Genomic DNA, 23,680 nt, shown 5'->3' with positions numbered 1-23,680 from the left:
AAGGAGATCATCCTTTGCTTACTATTCGCCAGATAGAAGCTATAGATTCCATGTTTATGATAGCGCTCCCACTCAATTGCACTACCATGTTCCCAAAAAGTACGTATCACCCTGACCTAAAAGTAGGCTTAACTAACAATTCAAGGAACACGAATAGCCTTTCAAGATTGAGCCTAATCATAACAGGATTAAGATCATTTGATCTAGGATCAACTAGGAGATATTGACTTGAATAGATTTTACGGTAAGTTTAATTAAATCTAAGTCAAAGTTCAATATCGGTCCCTTCCGATGCATACTCCATGCATCCAACCTAAGCTTTACTTTAACCAATGTTCTGGAAAGAACATAGTATTTCTCCAAATACAAGTAAACTCTTGTTGTAGATTATCATATCAGTAAAACCCTGTGTCTGATAAATCTAGGAAACTTTATTCACATAGTCATGTTTACTTTCCAATGTGTTGACGGCACAATAAACAGGATCAAGTATGTGAAAAGGGTTTCAGATGAATTTATACATTATGTACATATAATCATGAAATAAATTATGTGAACCATGCAACATTAAATGTTATTTCTGATCTATATTAATAAGTAAATCTGATTATATTGAAATGAGTTTTATTTAGGGCATAAAACCCAACAGTATATAGTTCTTTCGTAAAGATTTTTATAATAGGGATCCCCGAAACACGCTTTTTATGTCATTATAATTAATATTATCACGTTTTTAGTATTTTATTTTAGTCAAGTTTTTAATATTATCATGTTTTTTTTAATAATTAATTAATATATTAGTATTAAACTAGTTTACAAAATCACACACGTGGCGTCGCTATAGATTAGGGCATTACCCATGGTGCCTTAAGGATTGGACCATGGACGTATGGGAATCCTTGAACGATGAGGGGGACCATTCAGACAGTATCGAATGGAGCATGATTAAAAGCGTTGGCACGTCAGCTTGGGTTTGGCATCTTGCCACACATGCTACCTTGGTCACGAGTGACTAGGTGAGCGATGGTGTTGGAATTTGCCTTATCATAGTGGCAACCTATGGATAGTACGGGTATCTTGGCTAGAGAGCCTCAATGCATGGATGCACTCATGGATGCTTGCGAGCATGACTCGACGGGAGTTGTTCGAGACAAAGAAGTGTGCACGAGGGGCACAGTCGCGCAAAAAATGAGCTCATTGTTACTCGGATGGTTGGAAAGCTGACCTTGGCTTGAAAAGTCAAGGTGCTGCACGGGTGTTCCACTGCCTGAATAGGTGAGCCCATGATACATGGCAATGATATATGAAGATGAAAAATTAAAGGATGAAGTAGGGCTGAGCATGAAATACAGAAAACCGAAAAAACCATTCAAACTGACCTACCGAACACCACTGGAACCAAAACTGACGGAACCAAAAACCAAAAAAATTGCTAACGGTTAAAACTGCCATTGAACAGTCGATTTTTTTGGGTAATAAACCGACCGAAAAAATCAAAGCCGACCGTTATACATATGTATTAATTTATAAAGTTTTTTTTTCTTTATGTATTGTAGTTAGTAATAATATATAATAATATATTATTATTTTATTAATATTAAAGTTAAAAGAATAAGATAATTAGTTTTTGAATAATTAATCTATATCGTTATAGTTGTAGAATGTAGAATAATGTGCTTATAGAATAAATTGGATCATATTTTATAGAAAAAAAAAGTTCAGTTTGGGCAGTTTAAACCGACCAAACTGATGTTCAAAACGGTCGATTTTAAGACAGGTTCTGGATTGGTCGGTCGATTTTCAGATTGCATCAATCCAGATCGAAAACCAAATTTTAAATTTTTATATAGAAAAAAACTGACTAAATCGACCGATGATTGATGAAGCAACATAATAGGGTATTGGTGATGAATGGGATCAAGCTTTGCTAAACTAATTAATTTCAGCATTATTTTTTAATGCCTTGAGACAAATATGTGCTTTACTTTGTCAAAGGGACGTTTGTTAGATAATAGTCCTCTTCGAGACAGGACAAATCTCCTAAAATTGACTCTTCGAGTCAGTGTCAAACCCCATTTGAACCAAAGCTCTATTTACTCATTCCATATCTCACAATAGCCTTACAATTACATATTTATAGTGATTCACACTCTTTAACAATTACTAATAAGCCCCTACACTATTTCATAATGTAACACTTTCCCACCCTTCAAAATCACCTTGTCCTTAAGGTGGTAAAAATAAAAAGAAGACTAAAAAAAAAAACAAGCACAGCAAAAACATACAAAGTATAAAACATTTCAAGCCCACATTTATTTATTTTTAAAAAAATTAGCTTCAAGCCCAGGCCCAAACTTCATAGGGCAAAGAGAGTCTCCATGTCATTCATAATGTGCCGCCTTCTACTTCTCCTTCAGCTTCTTTTGTTTTTTTTTTTTTTTTTGAAAACAACAACCACTATCCTTGGAGTCGTGACCTCCATGTATTCTCATCAATTTGAAGCTTCATCCACACTCTGAACCATATATATTTGCAGAACTTAACCCATAAAAGATGTATATATGTATATATATTTTTTCTGCAAACCAATGAATCCAGAGTAAGGGATCGTCGTCAACTCCACCTCTCCAATGTAATTCTGCAATCCGGCGCGACCATGCCTCTCTCCGCCCGCCAGTAACTGCCCTGCTCAGTCCATCGTCGATCAATTTTGCTCCTCGTCCTCGATCAAAGATCCACCTCCGTTCTGTCAGTAGCATGTGGAACCATTCCCATGGTGTGCCTGCATCAACACTGAAAAACAATCTCTCGTAGCACCACTTTACGATCCACAAACACTACACCAGCATCACCTTCTTCTATGTACACGCAAGATGATCTCATTGCTCGCTTAAGAGGTGGCGAGATTCTCAGATCCCCAATCTCCATTCGAGCAGAGAGCTTTTCCTCTACTGCGATTCAACCTTGGCAATGCTTCGCAGCCATCTCGAATGATACCGATATGATCGACTGAAGAAACATCCATTGGATCCAATGCTAAAGGTACCACATGGTCTTCAATGAGTTCTTCAACATCCACGAATTCCTCCACATCTGCAGGAGTGGATCTCAGAGTAGGTTGTGCCGCTACATATAATTGATCAAATTTATCGTTAATAGTTGTAAAGTGTTGCTCAAGCATAGAACTAATCTTCTCAAATTGAGAATCCAAAGTTTGCTTGAAAAATGACTCCATAGATTTGAAGAGTTGAACAATCTCTTCATCTTCCATGGTTGAGAGTTCTTGCAGTGAATCTTTCACTGTAATTTCTCTCAATGAAAGCACCAATTGTTAGTTAATAATCCTCTTCAAGACATGACAAATCTCCGAAATGCACTCTTTAAGATAGTGTCCATCTCCCAATTGAACCAAAGTTCTATTTACTCATTTCATATCTCACAATAGCCTCACAATCACATATTTATAGTAATTCACACTCTTTAACAATTACTAATAAGCCCTACACTATTTCATAATGTAACAACGTTTTAATGATTTTTGATAATTTCATCAAAGATGTAAAAAAGAAAGAATGGTTCAATGTTCTACAATTTTGAAGACTTCCTTTTTTGCACCTGATCAACTAATTAATGACTAATAAATTAGCTTTTATCGGGGAAAACTAAGTGCATGTTTGGTATCATAACTAAAAAACTATTTTTTGTTTTTAAAAACAGAAAATTGTTTTTAAAAACAATTTGGCTTGTTTGGCCTTGTTTTTTAAAAACAAGCTTTTCGTAAAACAAAGCTTACAAAAACAAGAATTTTAAAAACAACAAAATGTTGTTTTCTGTTTTAAAAACCAATCCACCTTTGGTCAATATTGTTTTTAAAAATCACTAACCAAACATAACTTGTGTTTTAAAAACTTTAAAAACTATTTTTTGTTCTCATTTCTAAAAACAATTTTTTAATACAAAAAACAGAAAACAATACCAAACATGCTCTAAACTTTTTGAGAATTGTTCTCTTGTTGCATTTTCTCCTTAACAATGACATGAAACAAAAAAGACAAATAACATATAATTAAAAATATGAAAGAAATAAGAAAGAGTTTGATTTTGACCGGAGTTAGGCCTTTCATTATAATTTTATTATTATTTAAGAAAAGAAAGCACAAGAACTGCTCTCGACTCGAGATTACTCTGACAACGACATGGGTCTGGGCCATATAATAAACACAAATCCGGGTGGGTTAGTCCAAACCCGATCAGATCCGATCCGATCCAGAGTGGATGAAACGAGACGCGCTGTTGGTGGTTATGTGGTCTACCCCAGTAGCCAATTGTTTTACTTCTCTCTCTATTCCTCTAATCATAACCCAGTCTCCCACTTCAAAATTCAAACAAACAGCCTTTATATTTTCAACAGCAATAAACGACAACTATTTGTTTCAAATTACAATTGTTAATTCTTTCACGTTTACTGCTTCCAAGCAATTGCCCTTTTTGGTTGGTTATATGTTACGTTAAGAGAGCCCCAACTGCTTTCGTTTCCATTTTTTTCTTTTTTAATTATTCTCTTAAAAGTTTTCTCCCAATAATTCTCTTCCACTTTCTTTTTTCTGATTTCTGGGATATTGAAGATTCAGAATGCCGAATTGGGCCTTGACGAACTGTTGCCAGCACAACCAAGTTGTCTTCTTGGCAACTATTGGAGTCTTCACCGTCGTAATCCTCTTGGTAAAACTTTTTTCTTTCTTTTTTTGACAAATAAAATGGAGTCAACGAAACCATGAAAGGGGACTCACTCGCCCATGATTTTGATTACTCCTACATTTTTCTCAATAATCATGAGCTTTTGAGTTTAAGACTCTCCATCTAATTTATTCATTTTCTGTGATCTTGAACTTGTTAAACTGTGGGCTCTTTGAAGAGTTTTTTCTTTCTTGGTAAAATCTTGGCTAGATTTACTTGCAAAATATAGTAGAAGAACTATTATTAGTATTTGGGTCAGTCATTTAGAACTTGCTTGATTAAACAGGCAAGTTTTAGCCTTGCTTAATGGAGTGCAGACATTTTGATAATAGAGTTAATTTGTTAGAGATTAATCTTACTGGGATGATCGAGACATGGTTATATGTATAGAAGTTATTAGAAGTGATTTTGTTTGTGGCCCTCTGTATATATCTTTTGATATTGGTTTTAACACAATGAAATTCACTTGGTCAAATAAGTATGGAAATAGACAGAAATGGAAAATTGTAATTGCTACTTTTTAAAGATTTATTGGGTCATTTTGAGCTTGCATTGATTAGGGTGTGTGGTGCGTCTGAGTGTACGAGTTTTTATCAAGGGAACATGGATCAAAATGATAAGAATTAAGCCAAATCAAATGATAGAGAGGCTAGTGAAATTTGACAAAGAGATGGTTGCAAAGATTTATTAGGTTAGCTTGAGTTTAACATGTTCAACAAGTTGGTTTGACCAATCCACCTTTAAATGACTTCCAAGTTTGCAGACATACTAGATACAACTAACCTAGCTACCTCAAAAAGGAAAAATCAATTGTCATAAGGAGTGTGATCCTATAAAGAAGAATCAACGTACCAACCCCAGAGAATTATTAATTATATACAAATGACAGGAAATGTTAAAATAGTACTGGGCTATTGTAAACAGCTGTATATTTGATGGTCTATCCTTCCAAGACCTCAGCAGAGATTAGGCTTTATATGTTATAGCTTATAGCTATTTCTTTAATGCTTTATTATGTTACCCCTTAATAAATTTAGGAGAGTCTAAGACATTTGACCTCTGTCTCTTTTTCAAAAAAGTAAATTGTAAATAACTGGATATTTCTAACCTAAATTTTTATGTGGATGCTAATATGATTAGGATAATATCAGATTCAGTAGATATTTTAGGATTATCTGTAAGGCATATGAATCCTATTGTTTCCTGATTTTCTATTTCTGCCTCTTCTTTTCCTGTGTTCTTTCCTCTATTTATTAGTGATACTTGTAAAAGCCAAGATGTCTGAACTTATGATAGTCTTATTGATATTAATGATATTAATTTGGCAGCTCTAACGATATTATTTTTGTCGTTGTGCATGTTGTAGCTCTGGAGAACAGTACTCCTCACACCCTTTAAGCTCATCACAGTGTTCTTGCATGAAGCAAGTCATGCTATTGCTTGCAAACTCACGTGTGGTCAGGTTAGAAGATCTTTTTTCTACTCAATGCATATAATGTGAAGTTATTTAATCATGGTTCCTGAAGTAAGTCGCGCAAACTAATATGACCTCATGTGCAGGTGGAGGGAATCCAAGTCCATGCAAATGAGGGTGGTGTCACACAAACGCGTGGTGGTGTATACTGGCTGATATTGCCTGCAGGATGTAATGCACTTTTTTCCCTGGCAACTATTTTTCTATAGTCCACATCCCACTATCAAGTTTGTAAAGTGCAAGTGAAACATTTCATGCTTTATCTTTGACTGAAAATGCATGAATTTTACATTGTCAGATCTTGGCTCATCATTCTGGGGAATGACTTTGATACTTGCATCAACAAATCTCCTCACTGCAAGAATTGCTGCTGGTTGTTTAATTTTTGCTCTGTTTGTGGTGCTCTGTATTGCTAAAAATGTAAGATTGCTAATTCACATATTTCAGCGCATGCAAACATTATTGCATATTTTTTTCTTCAGCTACTTTAAATTGAGGACATACTAATTTTTCCTTTCTATCTTATTCTTCACACAGTGGACACTCCGTGGACTTTGTATCGGTATGTACTTTTATTGAGTATTTGAAAGTAAGGTCAATACTAGATATTCATATGCTTCCTTGTTATGTTCTGATGCTGACTGGTTGAAAATCTATCAGGATTCATCATTTTTCTTGCCTTAATTTGGGTTCTGCAAGAAATGACAACAGTTCGCATCCTTCGTTACGTTATTCTTTTCATAGGTACTTTCTTCTTATTATTTATGTGGTCAAACTCCTCTATTACTTTTTACATGTATTATTACATCTATTGGATTGGAATTTACAGCTACTTTATGTTTGATTTGGTTGATTGCAGGTGTGATGAACAGCTTGTTTTCAGTATATGGTATGTACCAACACTCATCTTTTTAGTAAGTGATTTATTGATTACCAATTCTACACTTGTGTTTGATATTCAAAGGCATATGACAGATATATATGATGATTTAATATCTCGAAGAGTTAACTCCAGTGATGCTGAGAAATTTGCTGAAATTTGTCCTTGTTGCAATGGTGTTGGATGGGGAGTCATATGGTGAGTGAGCATGTTGTTTAAAACTCATTTATATTAATCTTTTGTTGCTCTCTAGACCTTTTTCAAAAGTTAGGTTGCTTCAGAATTTTAAATTCAACAACAAACTTGATGGAAACTCTGGTGTTAATCTGAATTGCGAATATTTGGTAGCAAAATCAATTTTAATAGTTGTGATTGCATTTCAAAAAAAGAGTATGTATATTTTCTCATTGTAAAATGATTTTTTACTAATATTAATGCAATAAACTACACTTGCAGGGGAATGATATCATTTACATTTCTTTGTGGATCAATGTATTTGGGTCTTGTCATCTTATCATGAGGTACAAGCTGCTTTCCTCTAGCCTATAAAAAATTATTGGTAAAATATCATTATTGCTTTTTCAGTAAGCTTATATGTTTTTTCTCACAACACCTTTGTGTTGTTAGAAGAGGCTACTTATCAACTTTGAAATCTTCGTAGCATTTTATGTGCCAATGTTAATATTTTCTTTTTCTTTTTCATCTTGAATAACTTAGTTGGTAGTTAAAGATGACTTTTATAGATGAATTAAATATGTTTTTGTTGTTTTTTCTCTTATTCTTTCCTTTTCAGGATTAGAATCTCGGGTTCAAACTCATCTTGGGGTTGCAGATATATCATCATGTTTCATTCCAAATTTTGTAGCCTGATTCAATTATACTAAAAAGATATTTATGACTTCATTCTTTTAACCCTTTTTATTGAGGGTTACATGTGATTATTTTCATAATTTTTTATAGGAGTTTTGTACTCGTATCTATTTTTTATATAGGAGCTGCAGAGTGATTTAAACATTTGGCATGATCTACGTAATTCAATGTATTTTTATATATATTATATGGATCTTTCGTATGCTGAATTGAAAAACATGGGTAACACTAGAAAACCTAACACGCTACGGCAATAACATGATTTAGGTACACATATCTAAGTCGGTAAAGTGGGTGTTGTTGGGGTTTTCACTTCATTAATCAAATTAAACTTCAGATAAAGAAACTCAAAACTCAAAATTAGTTATAGGGGCCTTTATTATAACAATTAATTATTGTCTCAGAAAAATGGTCCACCTTCTTATTTATTTTCATGCAAGCATTAAGAAGAGAAGGGTTGAACATAGGAAGCTCAGATTGTGGAGAACTTTGACGAGGTAGTAGCTCACTACTCTTAAACCACTTTAAGAGTTACATGGGAAGCCAAAGCTCAATCACCACCCGTGTGTTGATTCATTGTGTTCAACAGGGGTATACTTTAGATCTTCACAACTAACTGAAGCTAATTAAGCAGTAGGGATACATTGGGCTATTTACAAAAATATGGAAAAAAAAAAAAAAAAAAAAAAAAAAGAGAGAGAGATTATACTAAATATGGTATTTGTTTTTCTTAAAAAAAAAACATAAAAATATGGGAAAAAATCATATAAGAAATGTAAGTAAATGACCCTATTTCTAGAGATGGAAATTTATACCGTGGGGATGGGTAACCGCGGCGACTGGCTCCTAATAGGGTGGGTGTTGGGTTTTATGCCCTAAATAAAACTCATTTCAATATAATCAGATTCGCTTATTAATATAGATCAGAAATAACATTTAATGTTGCATGGTTCACATGATTTATTTCATGATTATATGTACATAATGTATGAATTCGTCTGAAACCCTTTTCACATACTTGATCCTGTTTATTGTGCTGTCAACACATTGGAAAGTGAACATGACTATGTGAATAAAGTTTCCTAGATTTATCAAACACAGGGTTTTACTGATATGATAATCTACAACAAGAGTTTACTTGCATTTGGAGAAATGCTATGTTCTTTCCAGAGCATTGGTTAAAGTAAAGCTCAGGTTGGATGCATGGAGTATGCATCGGAAGGGACCGATATTGAACTTTGACTTAGATTTATTAAACTTACCGTAATATCTATTCAAGTCAATATCGCCTAGTTGATCCTAGATCAAATGATCTTAATCTTGTTATGATTAGGCTCAATCTCGAAAGGCTATTCGTGTTCTTTGATTTGTTAGTTAAGCCTACTTTTAGGTCAGGGTGATACGTACATTTTGGGAACACGGTAGTGCAATTGAGTGGGAGCGCCAAATAAACATGGAATCTATAGCTTCTATCTGGCAAATAGTAAGTAAAGGATGATCTCCTTCGAGCTTGACCAAACGAAAATAAATGGTGGAGATCTCATTTCACATAAGCTGAAATTGTTGGAATTATTTTACCAGGATCTTAGATCTACTCACAACTATGTTGATTAACACCCTAAATATGAACTTTCTAAAACGATGAAATAAACACATATAAAGTTTAGGAAACCTTACATTGGGTGCAGCGGAACATAATGACTCCTTCCGTTCAGATATCTAGCCCTTGATTCCTTTCTGTAGCAGAGCATTATCAATATCTGAACCTGGATCTCTTTCTCTGAATCTTTGATGCTGAAACCTCCTTCTTGCTGAAAGTCTTTCTTCACGATCTTCCTCACTATGATTGAGGTATCACTTGCTGTGTGTGGGCACTACTCATACACTAAGAATTTCGAAATTGAAGGAAGAAGAAAGAGAAAGTGGGTTCGGCCAAAGATAGGGAGAGAGAGAGGGTTACTTTTTTCTGAATCAGAAGTGTAGAAATTTAAGTGTAAATTTCTTGAAGCCTTCACTATACAAAGTATTGTCATTTAAATGCATATGATTTTATCTTTTCTGCATATGATTTTCTCAAAAACGCCAATTTTTCAAATTCAACCATTTAAATGCCAATTCTAACTATTTAATAACTATAAATAATTGTTAAATAATATTGTCATTTATCATATTTATTAATTGAACCATACAAAGTATCATAATTAACAAATATGCCCCTAAAACTCTTTCTTTACAATTTCGCCCTTACTTAGTGAAAAATTCACAAATAGACATAGTCTAATTTGAAAATTATAATTGATTAATCAAAACCAATTATATGAGTCTTACAAGCAATATTATCTCAACTAGTGCGGGGACCATGGGTCTATATAACCGAGCTTCCAATAAGCAGATCAAGAATTTATTACTAAAATTCACTAACTTATTAATTCTTCATTGAATCCACGCATAGAACTTAGAATTGCACTCTCAGTATATAGAATGCTCTATATGTTCCACCATATAGACACATCATTAGTTATCCATTGTTATAATCCTAATTTGATCAATGATCCTCTATATGAATGATCTACACTGTAAAGGGATTAGATTACCGTAACACCCTACTATGTATTTTATCCTTAAAACACTTGACCCCGTATAAATGATATTTCAGCTTATGTGAAATGAGTACTCCACAATTTATGTTCGTTTGGTCAAGCTCGAAGGAGATCATCCTTTGCTTACTATTCGCCAGATAGAAGCTATAGATTCCATGTTTATGTTAGCGCTCCCACTCAATTGCACTACCGTGTTCCCAAAATGTACGTATCACCCTGACCTAAAAGTAGGCTTAACTAACAAATCAAAGAACACGAATATCCTTTCAAGATTGAGCCTAATCATAACAGGATTAAGAACATTTGATCTAGGATCAACTTTGCGATATTGACTTGAATAGATATTACGGTAAGTTTAATAAATTTAAGTCAAAGTTCAATATCGGTCCCTTCCGATGCATACTCCAGGAGTATGCATCCAACCTGAGCTTTACTTCAACCAATGCTCTGGAAAGAACATAGCAGTTCTCCAAATGCAAGTAAACTCTGTTGTAGATTATCATACCAGTAAAACTTTATGTCTGATAAATCTAGGAAACTTTATTCACATAGTCATGTTTACTTTCCAATGTGTTGACGGCACAACAAACAGGATCAAGTATGTGAAAAGGGTTTCAGATGAATTTATACATTATGTACATATAATCATGAAATAAATCATGTGAACCATGCAACATTAAATGTTATTTCTGAACTATATTAATAAGTAAATTTGATTATATTGAAATGAGTTTTATTTAGGGCATAAAACCCAACAAACTCCCACTTGCACTAATATAAACAAAAAGTGTGTTTCAAATAATCTCAACACCTCGATATACAAATCAAGTGTAGTAGTAGTAGTAGTAGTAGTAGTAAACTCCTCGTAATAGGATCTGAATGGTTGAATTAAATACAACCTTTTCTCCACCATTACTCTTCCTTAATCACAAAATCATTGATAATGTGAAATTCCTCTCTATATGTCTACTCTCTTAGGATACTGGATTCTATACCTTTGGCAACTACTTTTGGTTAATCAGGAAATTAACACTAGTAGTTTAAGGCAATTTGGAATGGTGCCAAAGATGTATAGAACTTTCCTTAGACTGAATAAGTACCTTTCCTATAACTTTAACATTCAGTCTCTTCCTGGTAGACCTAGAGACTTCAGATAGGTTTTTACACTTCTCCAAAATCACTATTCCACCCCCAGAGTAACCACCATCTTATCAGAAAGATTTTCTAGCACAAAGGCAAATTTCGAAATCTGATATGGTGTAGTCTAAGAGTTTTAAACACACCCTTATAGACTAACATATAGTTCCTCTTCTTAATCTTAAGATTTACTTGATTGTCTTCCAATGTTCTTCTCTTGAATTAATCTGATACCTACTCATTACTCCCACTCAACAGCAGGTGTCTGGTCTAAGGCATACAAAATCATATCTAAGACCTCTCACTATTGATTTAAGAAATTCTTTCATGGCTTTATCTTTTCTGGAATAGTTGAGACTTTTCCTTAGATAAATAAAATCTATGCCTAAGAAGTTGTGAAGCTTCTACAGATTGTCATTAGAAAGAAAATGCTTCAGCATCTTACTAAAGTAAGTTGCTTGCATTAGAGTAAGTAATTACCAGGTATACCACAAGCCATAGGTTTAGATAAACTCAAACCTATAATACTAGGAACAGGATGTTTTGTTAAGTCCATTGAATGGACTTATAAACGAAAATTTCCTTTTATGTCCTTGTAATAGAAAACTTTAGGTTATTCCATGTGAATGGATTAAACCATAGTTCTTTTGGCTTTCTTCTTAGTTTCTTATCTTGACAATCCATTACTTGTTTAAACTCACAATGGATTTTAATCACTAGTGTCTCCCAAGTCATAAGAAAGTGAGTTCCTATAAACTCTCCCACTACGACAAGGTACCGTGAATTATGTGTAAGAAAACTAAATGGTATTGATCTCTTCGGTTGTGACAAGACAACAGAGGCAGTGGGATCATCATATGTAAGATGATAGAACACTTTTGGAATTAAGAATTAAATATCTCCTTTATTTGCTACTTGATTTTCAGACTTAGTCATTATCTTAGAAAAGTAGTATTTGTTTGAACAAATACTTTCTTATCTATTGACTATGGGATGGTCCACCCCTAATCACTTAGAATAGCTAACAAACCATGGTTAACAGTTCTAGCTTTTCTTAAGATTTTGATTAGGTCATCCATGACTCTAGTAATGATTTACATTAAGTATACAACCATTACATCATTCTGAAATTGTATTACCATAGAAGAAATTAGGCAACGACTAGTAACTAATCATCAACATGCAACTCGAAATTTCTGGGGAGGTAAGTTTGGATATAATTCACAAATCAATTTAATGATCTTTGAACTGCATATCTTCTAACTATTTCTCCACCCCTATCTGTTCGCAAGATCTTTAACCACTTACCTTAATGGTTTTAACCATTGCTAGAAATTAATGAAATTTTTCAAACATTTCAAATTTCTTTGCATAAGGTATAATCTAGAGTGATCGTTTTAAGAATACAACGAAAAACTCATATCCACCCCTGAATGTACATCCATCTGCGAATGAGATGAACTACTTTCAGTGGATATAGGCATGTTAACTCTTTGCAGAGATTGATCTTGTCAAATCCACTATGAACAAGATACAAATGTCATAGATTAAAAAAAAAACTGTGGTAGTGTCTTTTGATGACTTAGGTTTATAAAAGAATTCTTAGAATAGTGCAAGTGGATCCTGGTCACAGAATACCTAACTCATATTCCATACAGTTTGAATCCATTAATAAAAGATGGATATTAAACACTTGAGAAAGTGTAACTGTATTGTATCTGGAATTAGAAATATAAGAAAATTTCTGTTTGGAATCTAAAATTAAAGTCAAAGACTTAAATTTATACCAAATATAATGAGTAATTCTATCTTGGACCACCACTACTAATTTAATTCTAAGTCTGATTTGCCCATACAAGTAGGAGATTTCTAAGATTGAAGATTTATATCAATGGGGAATAGAATTTCGGGATTATAATCATATGCGTCATTTAAATTTCTTAAGAGAAAATATAGAATGACATGAAATGATTTATAGACCATTCATCCAATGATATGTTTTGAAGCTAATTCGAAATGAATAAGCTAAGAGGAATTAGGATAATTTCGTTTATAAATAAGAATCCAACGATGCTTCGATTAGCGAATGTCAAAGTAATCTTATTTATACAATCTTCTTGTTTCATATCGTAAAAATACTAGTCTAAGGTGTCATCAATTGATGAACAGCTAGATGTCGCATATACAATATTTATCTTTCGAGATCTAACACTATTATGTATGTCTAATGGTGAAAATCCACTAGGGATTTATCTCATTAGATAAACAAGCCAAGTTAGACCAACAATGAAGATTCGAAATTAAACTACAACTTAATAACAGAAAATAACATGGTTCAATATAAATTCATACACAATTCAGAAATTATAAGCATATATAAAGTAGGAATGACAAGTGAAAATACTAAAACATACAATCCTAAATAATTTCCAAGGTTTTCAACAAACTGATATCAGTGTCCCGTTTAGGCGAGAGTCAAAGCTACCATCCATTGAATAGAGTTGTCAGCTCATCTAAAATGTTAAACATTCTAGCAACCTTTTATTCGATCAAGATTGGAATTCAGCGTTGTCCCGTTTAGGCGAGAGTCAAGGCAATTCTATCTTATGAGCTTCCACCATTGTTTCATAATTTGCAAGTCAAGTATGGTCGCCACCATTAGGGTGATCCATACCATACAAAACACTTACAAACTACTTATCATTCGAGATTAAACGGTGCGAAATTGCTAATGAACGTTCCTCCATTAGGGAGGATTACTCACTAAAACAAATGCGGTGTAAAACCCACAATGGAGATCGAATATCTTAATAATAAAGCTCATTATTTAAAGAGAGTTGTATTTTCTTTGATTCTCTTTATTTAATCTATTTATTTTAAATATATATATTTATTAATTAAAATTTCCAATTTAGAATGAAAAATTCTAAATATAAATTTTAATTTAATATTTATAAATTTTACTTAGATGGATATGAAAATAACATGAATTATTTCCATATTAGTAATAATTTCCAATAAATATTTAGAAAAATATTCAATTTAAGTTGTTACAAAATTAATTTAAATTAATTTACAACTCAAATTTAATTTTCTATAAATATATATTGCATTTCGAAAAATTAAAGTATTCAAGGACACAATTTTCGAAAATGCGTGTTAAAATAAAAAATTAATCCTAGAAAAATTATTCTAATTTAATGTTTGCCCAAAATTAATTAATAAAATTAATTTACAACAAAAAATATAATTTTCCTATTTAATTAAATATATAAGAAAAATTTCAAATATTTAAGTATGATGATGAAAATCAACTTAAATATTAATTTTCTATTTAATTAAATACACTAGAAAAATACTTCAAGCAAAAATATCATCTATCTAGATTTTCCTTTGACTAATTAATTTAATTTCTAATAATATACTTTAATTCAATTTATTTTAAATTAATCAATAAATGAAAAAATCATTGATTTAAGTTGATCCAAGAATTAATTAAAATAAATAATTAATTTACAATTTAATCTATTTTTCAAGATAGATTCAAAATCATCTTGCATTATAAAATGCAATTTCGAAAATTGATTAATAAAATAAAGAAAAAAATATATTTTACTTAATTTATTTTAATTAATCATAAAATGAAAAAATCATTGATTTAAGTTGGTCCAAAATTAAAATAAATAATTTACAACTTTAATCTATTTTTCAAATAAAATTCGAAATTCCAGCATTTAAGAAATGCAATTTAGAAATTTGATTAATAAAATAAAGAAAAAATATATTTTGAAAATTATTTAAATTTAGTTGAAAAAATAAATTTCAACTAAAAATAATTTTCTATTTAATTAAGTGTCATGAAAAATAAATATTTAAGTATCATGATGAAAATTAACTTAGATATTTAATTTTCAAATTAATTAAATGTATTAAATTCAAGAAATAAATAATTAAGTGTAGAGAAGGCTTAATTATTAATCTCTAGTTTAATACTAGGAAAAAATATACTTAAAATAAATTGTACCAAAATTAATGATTTACATAATTAATTTCACAATGTATAATATTTTCCTATTTAATATTAGAAATAATAAGTAGTCTAGAAATAACTATCTAGAAAATATCTTATTTGACTAAGTATCTTTTCCACAAAATTTGAAAAAATATCTAATTTAAGTTGTATTAGAAAAAATCTAGAACTTAAATATTTTCAAATTTAAATTTAATTAAATATCAAAAAATTAAGTTGTAACCACTTAATTTAAAAATATTCCATTTTAAGTTAATATTCGAAAAGATATTAACCTAAAAAAAATATCTAAAATATTCCATTTTAAGTTAATATTCGAAAAGATATTAACTTAAAAATATCTAAAGAATCTTAATAACCAATGCCTAAAATTCCTCAACTTAATTTTGAAATTTTAAATCCAAAAGATATTCAGATTTAAGTTGGTTAGTTGTAGATAACTAAATATCAACTTAAATCGGAATATTTAATGAAAAATTTAAATTAAGCTTCAGAAAGAATCTAGATGGTTATAATTCTATATTTAATTAAATACAAGAAAATACATATAGTTTAGCTTAGAATAAAAAATTCTTTAAACTATAATTTTCTTAAATTAATTTCAAAATAAATGAAATTAATTATGTTGCTAATCAATTTTATTAGGTTAAACTAGTTTAATTAACCTAGTACAGTTATTCAAATCAGGCAAATGGGCCTTCACAATTGGGGTGGTTCATGTGAGGGGGTGCTGGTATCAGTATGTCGTACCCACTACTATGGCTCCCAACTCTCACACAAGGCCCAAAAGAGAGGAATTTAACCTTAATAAAAACAACTGTTATTAATTGAATAGGCCCAAAAACTAAATGGGCCTAAATAAATTCTATCAAGAACTATGATAAATTATTTTAGCAACAACAACCTATATGCATCTATGATAAAATTAAACACATAGGCTCACACAGGCACACTTTGGATGGGTCCTATCATGTTGCTAGGTCATACACAGATGAAAGAAGTTTGTAAATATACCTGTTACAAATTATTATCTTGACCAAGGGAGCCATCAGATCATTAGATCTGGCAAAAAGTAACCATGGCTATTTGCAATCAAGTAATAATAGGTTTTGAAAACTTACAAACAAGCTAAAACACATACTCCTGCAACAAGGTTAGCTGGATAGTTGGATGTAGGATTTATTTAATTTTAAATAAATAATTTCGAAAAATAATTAATTAAATAAATAAAAATTTATTTTCGTAAAAAAAATTTAAAAAAAAAATTAAAAAAATTTCGAAATTTAAAAAAAAAAAAAATTAAACCTACAATTTTGAAAAATTAGGTTTCAACCAACCTAAATATCATTTCAAAATTTGCTAACTACTTTTAAAATTTAAATGTTATTTTATAAATAAAAATTAAATAAAAAATTAAAAAAGATAAATGAATATCTTTTTCAGATTTTAAATGTAATTTAAATAAATAAAATAACAAAATTTAAAAGTTAGCAAAATATCTTATATCTATTTAAAATTACATGATTATAATTATCTTATTTTAAATTTAAATAAGGTCAAATTATTTAAAAAAAAGATTTAATTTAAAAATTTAAAATCTGACCTTAAATTACAAAATAAGATAAGATATAATGAAATTTAAAAATAAGATAGATAATTAAGTAAAAAAGATAGATATTTACTATTTTCAAATTCAAATTACACTAATATCATGAATTAAATTTAAAAAATATTAAATTAATTCATAATGATAATTAGAATTGAATTAGGAATAGTAATAGTATAAATACAGAACTACACAAAAAATCGGAAGTTAATTCCATGAAAAAGCATGAAAAATCGAAGAAAAACGAAAAAATTGTGAGCTATACGGACAGTTTCTCGATCGCAGGAAAATTTCAGCACAACTCCGATTTTTTCGAATCTTCAAAAAATCATAACTAATTCAAATTAAATCGAAATTGAGTTCTGTAAAAAAGTAACTAGCTTAATTTTTTTCCATACTATCCAAAAATATAATTCCAGAAACAGATATTCAATTATTTTTAACGAAAATTCACAAACACCAATCAATCATCAAATAACACTCAATACAACATGATACCATCCAAAAACAAACAAACAATCGTTTTAAAATCCAAATTTCTTGCAAGTAAATCAATTACCATGGCTCTGAGGCCAGTTGTTGGAATTATTTTACCAGGATCTTAGATCTACTCACAAGTATGTTGATTAACACCCTAAATATGAACTTTCTAAAACGATGAAATAAACACATATAAAGTTTAGGAAACCTTACATTGGGTGCAGCGGAACATAATGACTCCTTCCGTTCAGATATCTAGCCCTTGATTCCTTTCTGTAGCAGAGCATTATCAATATCAAAACCTGGATCTCTTTCTCTGAATCTTTGATGCTGAAACCTCCTTCTTGTTGAAAGTCTTTCTTCACGATCTTCCTCGCTATGATTGAAGTATCACTTGCTGTGTGTGGGCACTACTCATACACTAAGAATTTCGAAATTGAAGGAAGAAGAAAGAGAAAGTGGGTTCGGCCAAAGATAGGGAGAGAGAGAGGGTCAGTTTTTTCTGAATCAGAAGTGTAGAAATTTAAGTGTAAATTTCCTGAAGCCTTCACTATCTATTTATAGCATTCCACTAGGGTTAGGTTTGAATTATTTGGCATTAAAATACCGAAAATATCAGTTTAAATTGCCTACAAAAGTGGTCGGCCCTATACAAGTGGATTTGGGCCTCACTTTTTGCAATTTTACAGTTTTATCTTTTCTGCATATGATTTTCTCAAAAACGCCAATTTTTTAAATTCAACCATTTAAATGCCAATTCTAACTATTTAATAACTATAAATAATTATTAAATAATATTGTCATTTATCATATTTATTAATTGAACCATACAAAGTATCATAATTAACAAATATGCCCCTAAAACTCTTTCTTTACAATTTTGCCCTTACTTAGTGAAAAATTCACAAATAGACATAGTCTAATTTGAAAATTATAATTGATTAATCAAAACCAATTATATGAGTCTTACAAGCAATATTATCTCAACTAGTGCGGGGACCATGGGTCTATATAACCGAGCTTCCAATAAGCAGATCAAGAATTTATTACTAAAATTCACTAACTTATTAATTCTTCGTTGAATCCACGCATAGAATTTAGAATTGCACTCGCAGTATATAGAATGCTCTATATGTTCCACCATATAGACACATCATTAGTTATCCATTGTTATAATCCTAATTTGATCAATGATCCTCTATATGAATGATCTACACTGTAAAGGGATTAGATTACCGTAACATCCTACTATGTATTTTATCCTTAAAACACTTGACCCCGTATAAATGATATTTCAGCTTATGTGAAATGAGTACTCCACCATTTATGTTCGTTTGGTCAAGCTCGAAGGAGATCATCCTTTGCTTACTATTCGCCAGATAGAAGCTATAGATTCCATGTTTATGTTAGCGCTCCCACTCAATTGCACTACCGTGTTCCCAAAATGTACGTATCACCCTGACCTAAAAGTAGGCTTAACTAACTAATCAAAGAACACGAATAGCCTTTCAAGATTGAGCATAATCATAACAGGATTAAGAACATTTGATCTAGGATCAACTTTGCGATATTGACTTGAATAGATATTACGGTAAGTTTAATAAATCTAAGTCAAAGTTCAATATCGGTCCCTTCCGATGCATACTCCAGGAGTATGCATCCAACCTGAGCTTTACTTCAACCAATGCTCTGGAAAGAACATAGCACTTCTCCAAATGCAAGTAAACTCTTGTTGTAGATTATCATATCAGTAAAACCCTATGTCTGATAAATCTAGGAAACTTTATTCACATAGTCATGTTTACTTTCCAATGTGTTGACGGCACAATAAACAGGATCAAGTATGTGAAAAGGGTTTCAGATGAATTTATACATTATGTACATATAATCATGAAATAAATCATGTGAACCATGCAACATTAAATGTTATTTCTGATCTATATTAATAAGTAAATTTGATTATATTGAAATGAGTTTTATTTAGAGCATAAAACCCAACAGAAATATCATCTATACGGGGTTAAGTGTTTTAAGGATTAAATACATTGTAGGGTGTAACGGTAATCTAATCCCTTTACAGTGTAGATCATGTTGGAATTTATTTTACCAGGATCTTAGATCTACTAACAAGTATGTTTATTAACACCCTAAATATGAACTTTCTAAAACGATAAATTAAACACATATAAAGTTTAAGAAACCTTACATTGGGTGCAGCAGAATATAATGACTCCTTCCGTTCAGATATCTAGCCCTTGATTCCTTTCTGTAGCAGAGCATTATCAATATCTGAACCTGGATTTCTTTCTCTGAATGCTTGATGCTGAATCTCCTTTGCTGATGATCTTTCTTCACGATCTTCCTCACTATGATTGAGGTATCACTTGCTGTGTGTGGGCACTACTCATACACTAAGGATTTCGAAATTCAAGAGGGAAGAGAAAGAAGAAGTGGCAGCTAAAGATAGGGAGAGAGAAAGGCTTAGGTTTTTCTCTGAAGGAAAAATAGAAAAATTTAAGTGTAATTTTCCTGAAGCCTTCACTATCTATTTATAGCATTCCACTAGGGTTAGGTTTGAATTATTTGGCATTAAAATAATGAAAAAAAAATCAGTTTAAATTCCTACAAAAGTGGCTGGCCCTATACAAGTGGATTTGGGCCTCACTTTTAGCAATTTTGCAGTTTTATCTTTTCTGCATCTGATTTTCTCAAAAACGCCAATTTTCTAATTCAACCATTTAAATGCCAATTCTAACTATTTAATAACTATAAATAATTATTAAATAATATTGTCATTTATCATATTTATTAATTGAACCATACAAAGTATCATAATTAACAAATATGCCCCTATAAACTCTTTCTTTACAATTTCGCCCTTACTTAGTGAAAAATTCACAAATAGACATAGTCTAATTTGAGAATTATAATTGATTAATCAAAACCAATTACATGAGTCTTACAAGCAATATTATCTCAACTAGTGGGGGGACCATGGGTCTATATAACCGAGCTTCCAATAAGTAGATCAAGAATTTAGCACTAAAATTCACTAACTTATTAATTCTTCGTTGAATCCACGCATAGAACTTAGAATTGCACTCTCAGTATATAGAATGCTCTATATGTTCCACCATATAGACACATCATTAGTTATCCATTGTTATAATCCTAATGTGATCAATGATCCTCTATATGAATGATCTACACTGTAAAGGGATTAAATTACCGTTACACCCTACAATGTATTTATTCCTTAAAACACTTGACCCCGTATAAATGATATTTCAGCTTATGTGAAATGAGTACTCCACCATTTATGTTCGTTTGGTCAAGCTCGAAGGAGATCAGCCTTTGCTTACTATTCGCCAGATAGAAGCTATAGATTCCATGTTTATGCTAGCGCTCCCACTCAATTGCACTACCGTGTTCCCAAAATGTACGTATCACCCTGACCTAAAAGTAGGCTTAAGTAGCAAATCAAAGAACACGAATAGCCTCTCGAGATTGAGCCTAATCATATCAGGATTAAGATCATTTGATCTAGGATCAACTAGGCGATATTGACTTGAATAGATATTACGGTAAGTTTAATAAATCTAAGTCAAAGTTCAATATCAGTCCCTTCCGATGCATACTCCATGCATCCAACCTGAGCTTTACTTTAACCAATGTTCTGGAAAGAACATAGTATTTCTCCAAATACAAGTAAACTCTTGTTGTAGATTATCATATCAGTAAAACCCTGTGTCTGATAAATCTAGGAAACTTTATTCACATAGTCATGTTTACTTTCCAATGTGTTGACGGCACAATAAACAAGATCAAGTATGTGAAAAGGGTTTCAGATGAATTTATACATTATGTACATATAATCATGAAATAAATCATGTGAACCATGCAACATTAAATGTTATTTCTGATCTATATTAATAAGCAAATCTGATTATATTGAAATGAGTTTTATTTAGGGCATAAAACCCAACAAACTCCCACTTGCACTAATATAAAACAAAAAGTGCGTTTCAAATAATCTCAACACCTTGATATACAAATCAAGTGTAGTAGTAGTAAACTCCTCGTAATAGGATCTGAAAGGTTGAATTAATTACAACCTTTTCTCCACCATTACTCTTCCTTAATCACAAAATCATTGATAATGTGAAATTCCTCTCTATATGTCTACTCTCTTGGGATACTGGATTCTATGCCTTTGGCAACTACTTTTGGTTAATCAGGAAATAAACACTAGTAGTTTAAGGCAATTTGGAATGATGCCAAAAATGTATAGAACTTTCCTTAGACTGAATAAGTACCTTTCCTGCAACCTTAACATTCAGTCCCTCTCTGGTAGACCTAGAGACTTCAGATAGGTTTTTACACTTCTCCAAAATCACTATTCCACCCCCAGAGTAACCACCATCTTATCAGAAATATTTACTAGCACATGGGCGAATTTTGAAAATCTGATATGGTGTAGTCTAAGAGTTTTAAACACACCCTTATAGACTAACATATAGTTCCTCTTATTAATCTTAGGATTTACTTGATTGTCTTCCAATGTTCTTCTCCTGGATTAATCTGATACCTACTCATTACTCCCACTCAACAGCAGGTTTCTGGTCTAAGGCATACAAAAGCATATCTAGGACCTCTCACTGTTGATATAAGAAATTCTTTCATGGCTTTATCTTTTCTGGAATAGTTGAGACTTTTCCTTAGATAAATAAAATCTATGCGTAAGAAGTTGTGAAGCTTCTATAGATTGCCATTAGAAAGAAAATGCTTCAGCATCTTACTAAAGTAAGTTGCTTGCATTAGAGTAAGTAATTACCAGGTATACCACAAGCCATAGGTTTAGATAAACTCAAACCTATAATACTAGGAACAGGAAGTTTGTTAAGTCCATTGAATCGACTTATAAACAAAAATTTCCTTTTATGTCCTTGTAATAGAAAACTTTAGGTTACTCCATGTGAATGGATTAAACCATAGTTCTATTGGCTTTTCTTCTTAGTTTCTTATCTTGACAATCCATTAATTGTTTAAACTCACAATGGATTTTAATCACTAGTGTCTCCCAAGTCATAAGAAGATGAGTTCCTAGAAACTCTCCCACTACGACAAGGTACCGTGAATTATGTGTAAGAAAACTAAATGGCATTAACCTCTTTGGTTGTGACAAGACAACAGAGGCAGTGGGATCATCATATGTAAGATGATAGAACACTTTTGGAATCAAGAATTAAATATCTCCTTTATTTGCTACTTGTTTTTCAGACTTAGTCATTTTCTTAGAAAAGTAGTATTTGTTTGAACAAACACTTTCTTATCTATTGACAATGGGATGGTCCACCCCTAATCACTTAGAATAGCTAACAAACCATGGTTAACAGTTCTAGCTTTTCTTAAGATTTTGATTAGGTCATCCATGAATCTAGTAATGATTTACATTAAGTATACAACCATTACATCATTCTGAAATTGTATTACCATAGAAGGAATTAGGCAACGACTAGTAACTAATCATCAATATGCAACTCGAAATTTCTGGGGAGGTAAGTTTGGATATAATTCAAAAATCAATTTAATGATCTTTGAACTGCATATCTACTAACTATTTCTCCACCCCTATCAGTTCGCAAGATCTTTAACCACTTACCTTTATGGTTTTAACCATTGCTAGAAATTAATGAAATTTTTCAAACATTTCAAATTTCTTTGCTAAAAGGTATAATCTAGAGTTATCGTTTTAAGAATACAACGAAAAACTCATATCCACCCCTGAATGTGCATCCATCTGCGAATGAGATGAACTTACTTTCAGTGGATATAGGCATATTAACTCTTTGCAGAGATTGATCTT

General features: G+C 31.5%; 1 protein-coding gene across 2 annotated transcripts; it reads left to right on the top strand.

The window, feature by feature from the left end:
* Positions 1-4,187: 4,187 nt before the first annotated feature.
* Positions 4,188-8,148, top strand: LOC115721848 (uncharacterized). Of its 2 annotated transcripts, XM_030650934.2 has the most exons (11): positions 4,297-4,491; positions 4,626-4,722; positions 6,104-6,199; positions 6,298-6,382; positions 6,510-6,631; positions 6,749-6,773; positions 6,872-6,955; positions 7,071-7,100; positions 7,187-7,289; positions 7,548-7,612; positions 7,885-8,148. In XM_030650934.2, exons 2-10 carry the CDS (start codon positions 4,633-4,635, stop codon positions 7,609-7,611), a joined length of 699 nt encoding a protein of 232 aa, XP_030506794.1. In that variant the 5' UTR covers positions 4,297-4,491; positions 4,626-4,632; the 3' UTR covers position 7,612; positions 7,885-8,148. The 2 variants fall into 2 exon arrangements, with proteins under 2 accessions (XP_030506793.1, XP_030506794.1); XM_030650933.2 differs by having other exon boundaries at positions 4,188-4,722.
* The last annotated feature ends 15,532 nt before the right edge of the window (positions 8,149-23,680 follow it).

This window comes from Cannabis sativa, chromosome 9 (genome assembly GCF_029168945.1).
Source record: "Cannabis sativa cultivar Pink pepper isolate KNU-18-1 chromosome 9, ASM2916894v1, whole genome shotgun sequence".
In the NCBI taxonomy this organism is placed as follows: domain Eukaryota; kingdom Viridiplantae; phylum Streptophyta; class Magnoliopsida; order Rosales; family Cannabaceae; genus Cannabis; species Cannabis sativa.
This window is presented reverse-complemented; position numbering and strand designations above follow the sequence as displayed.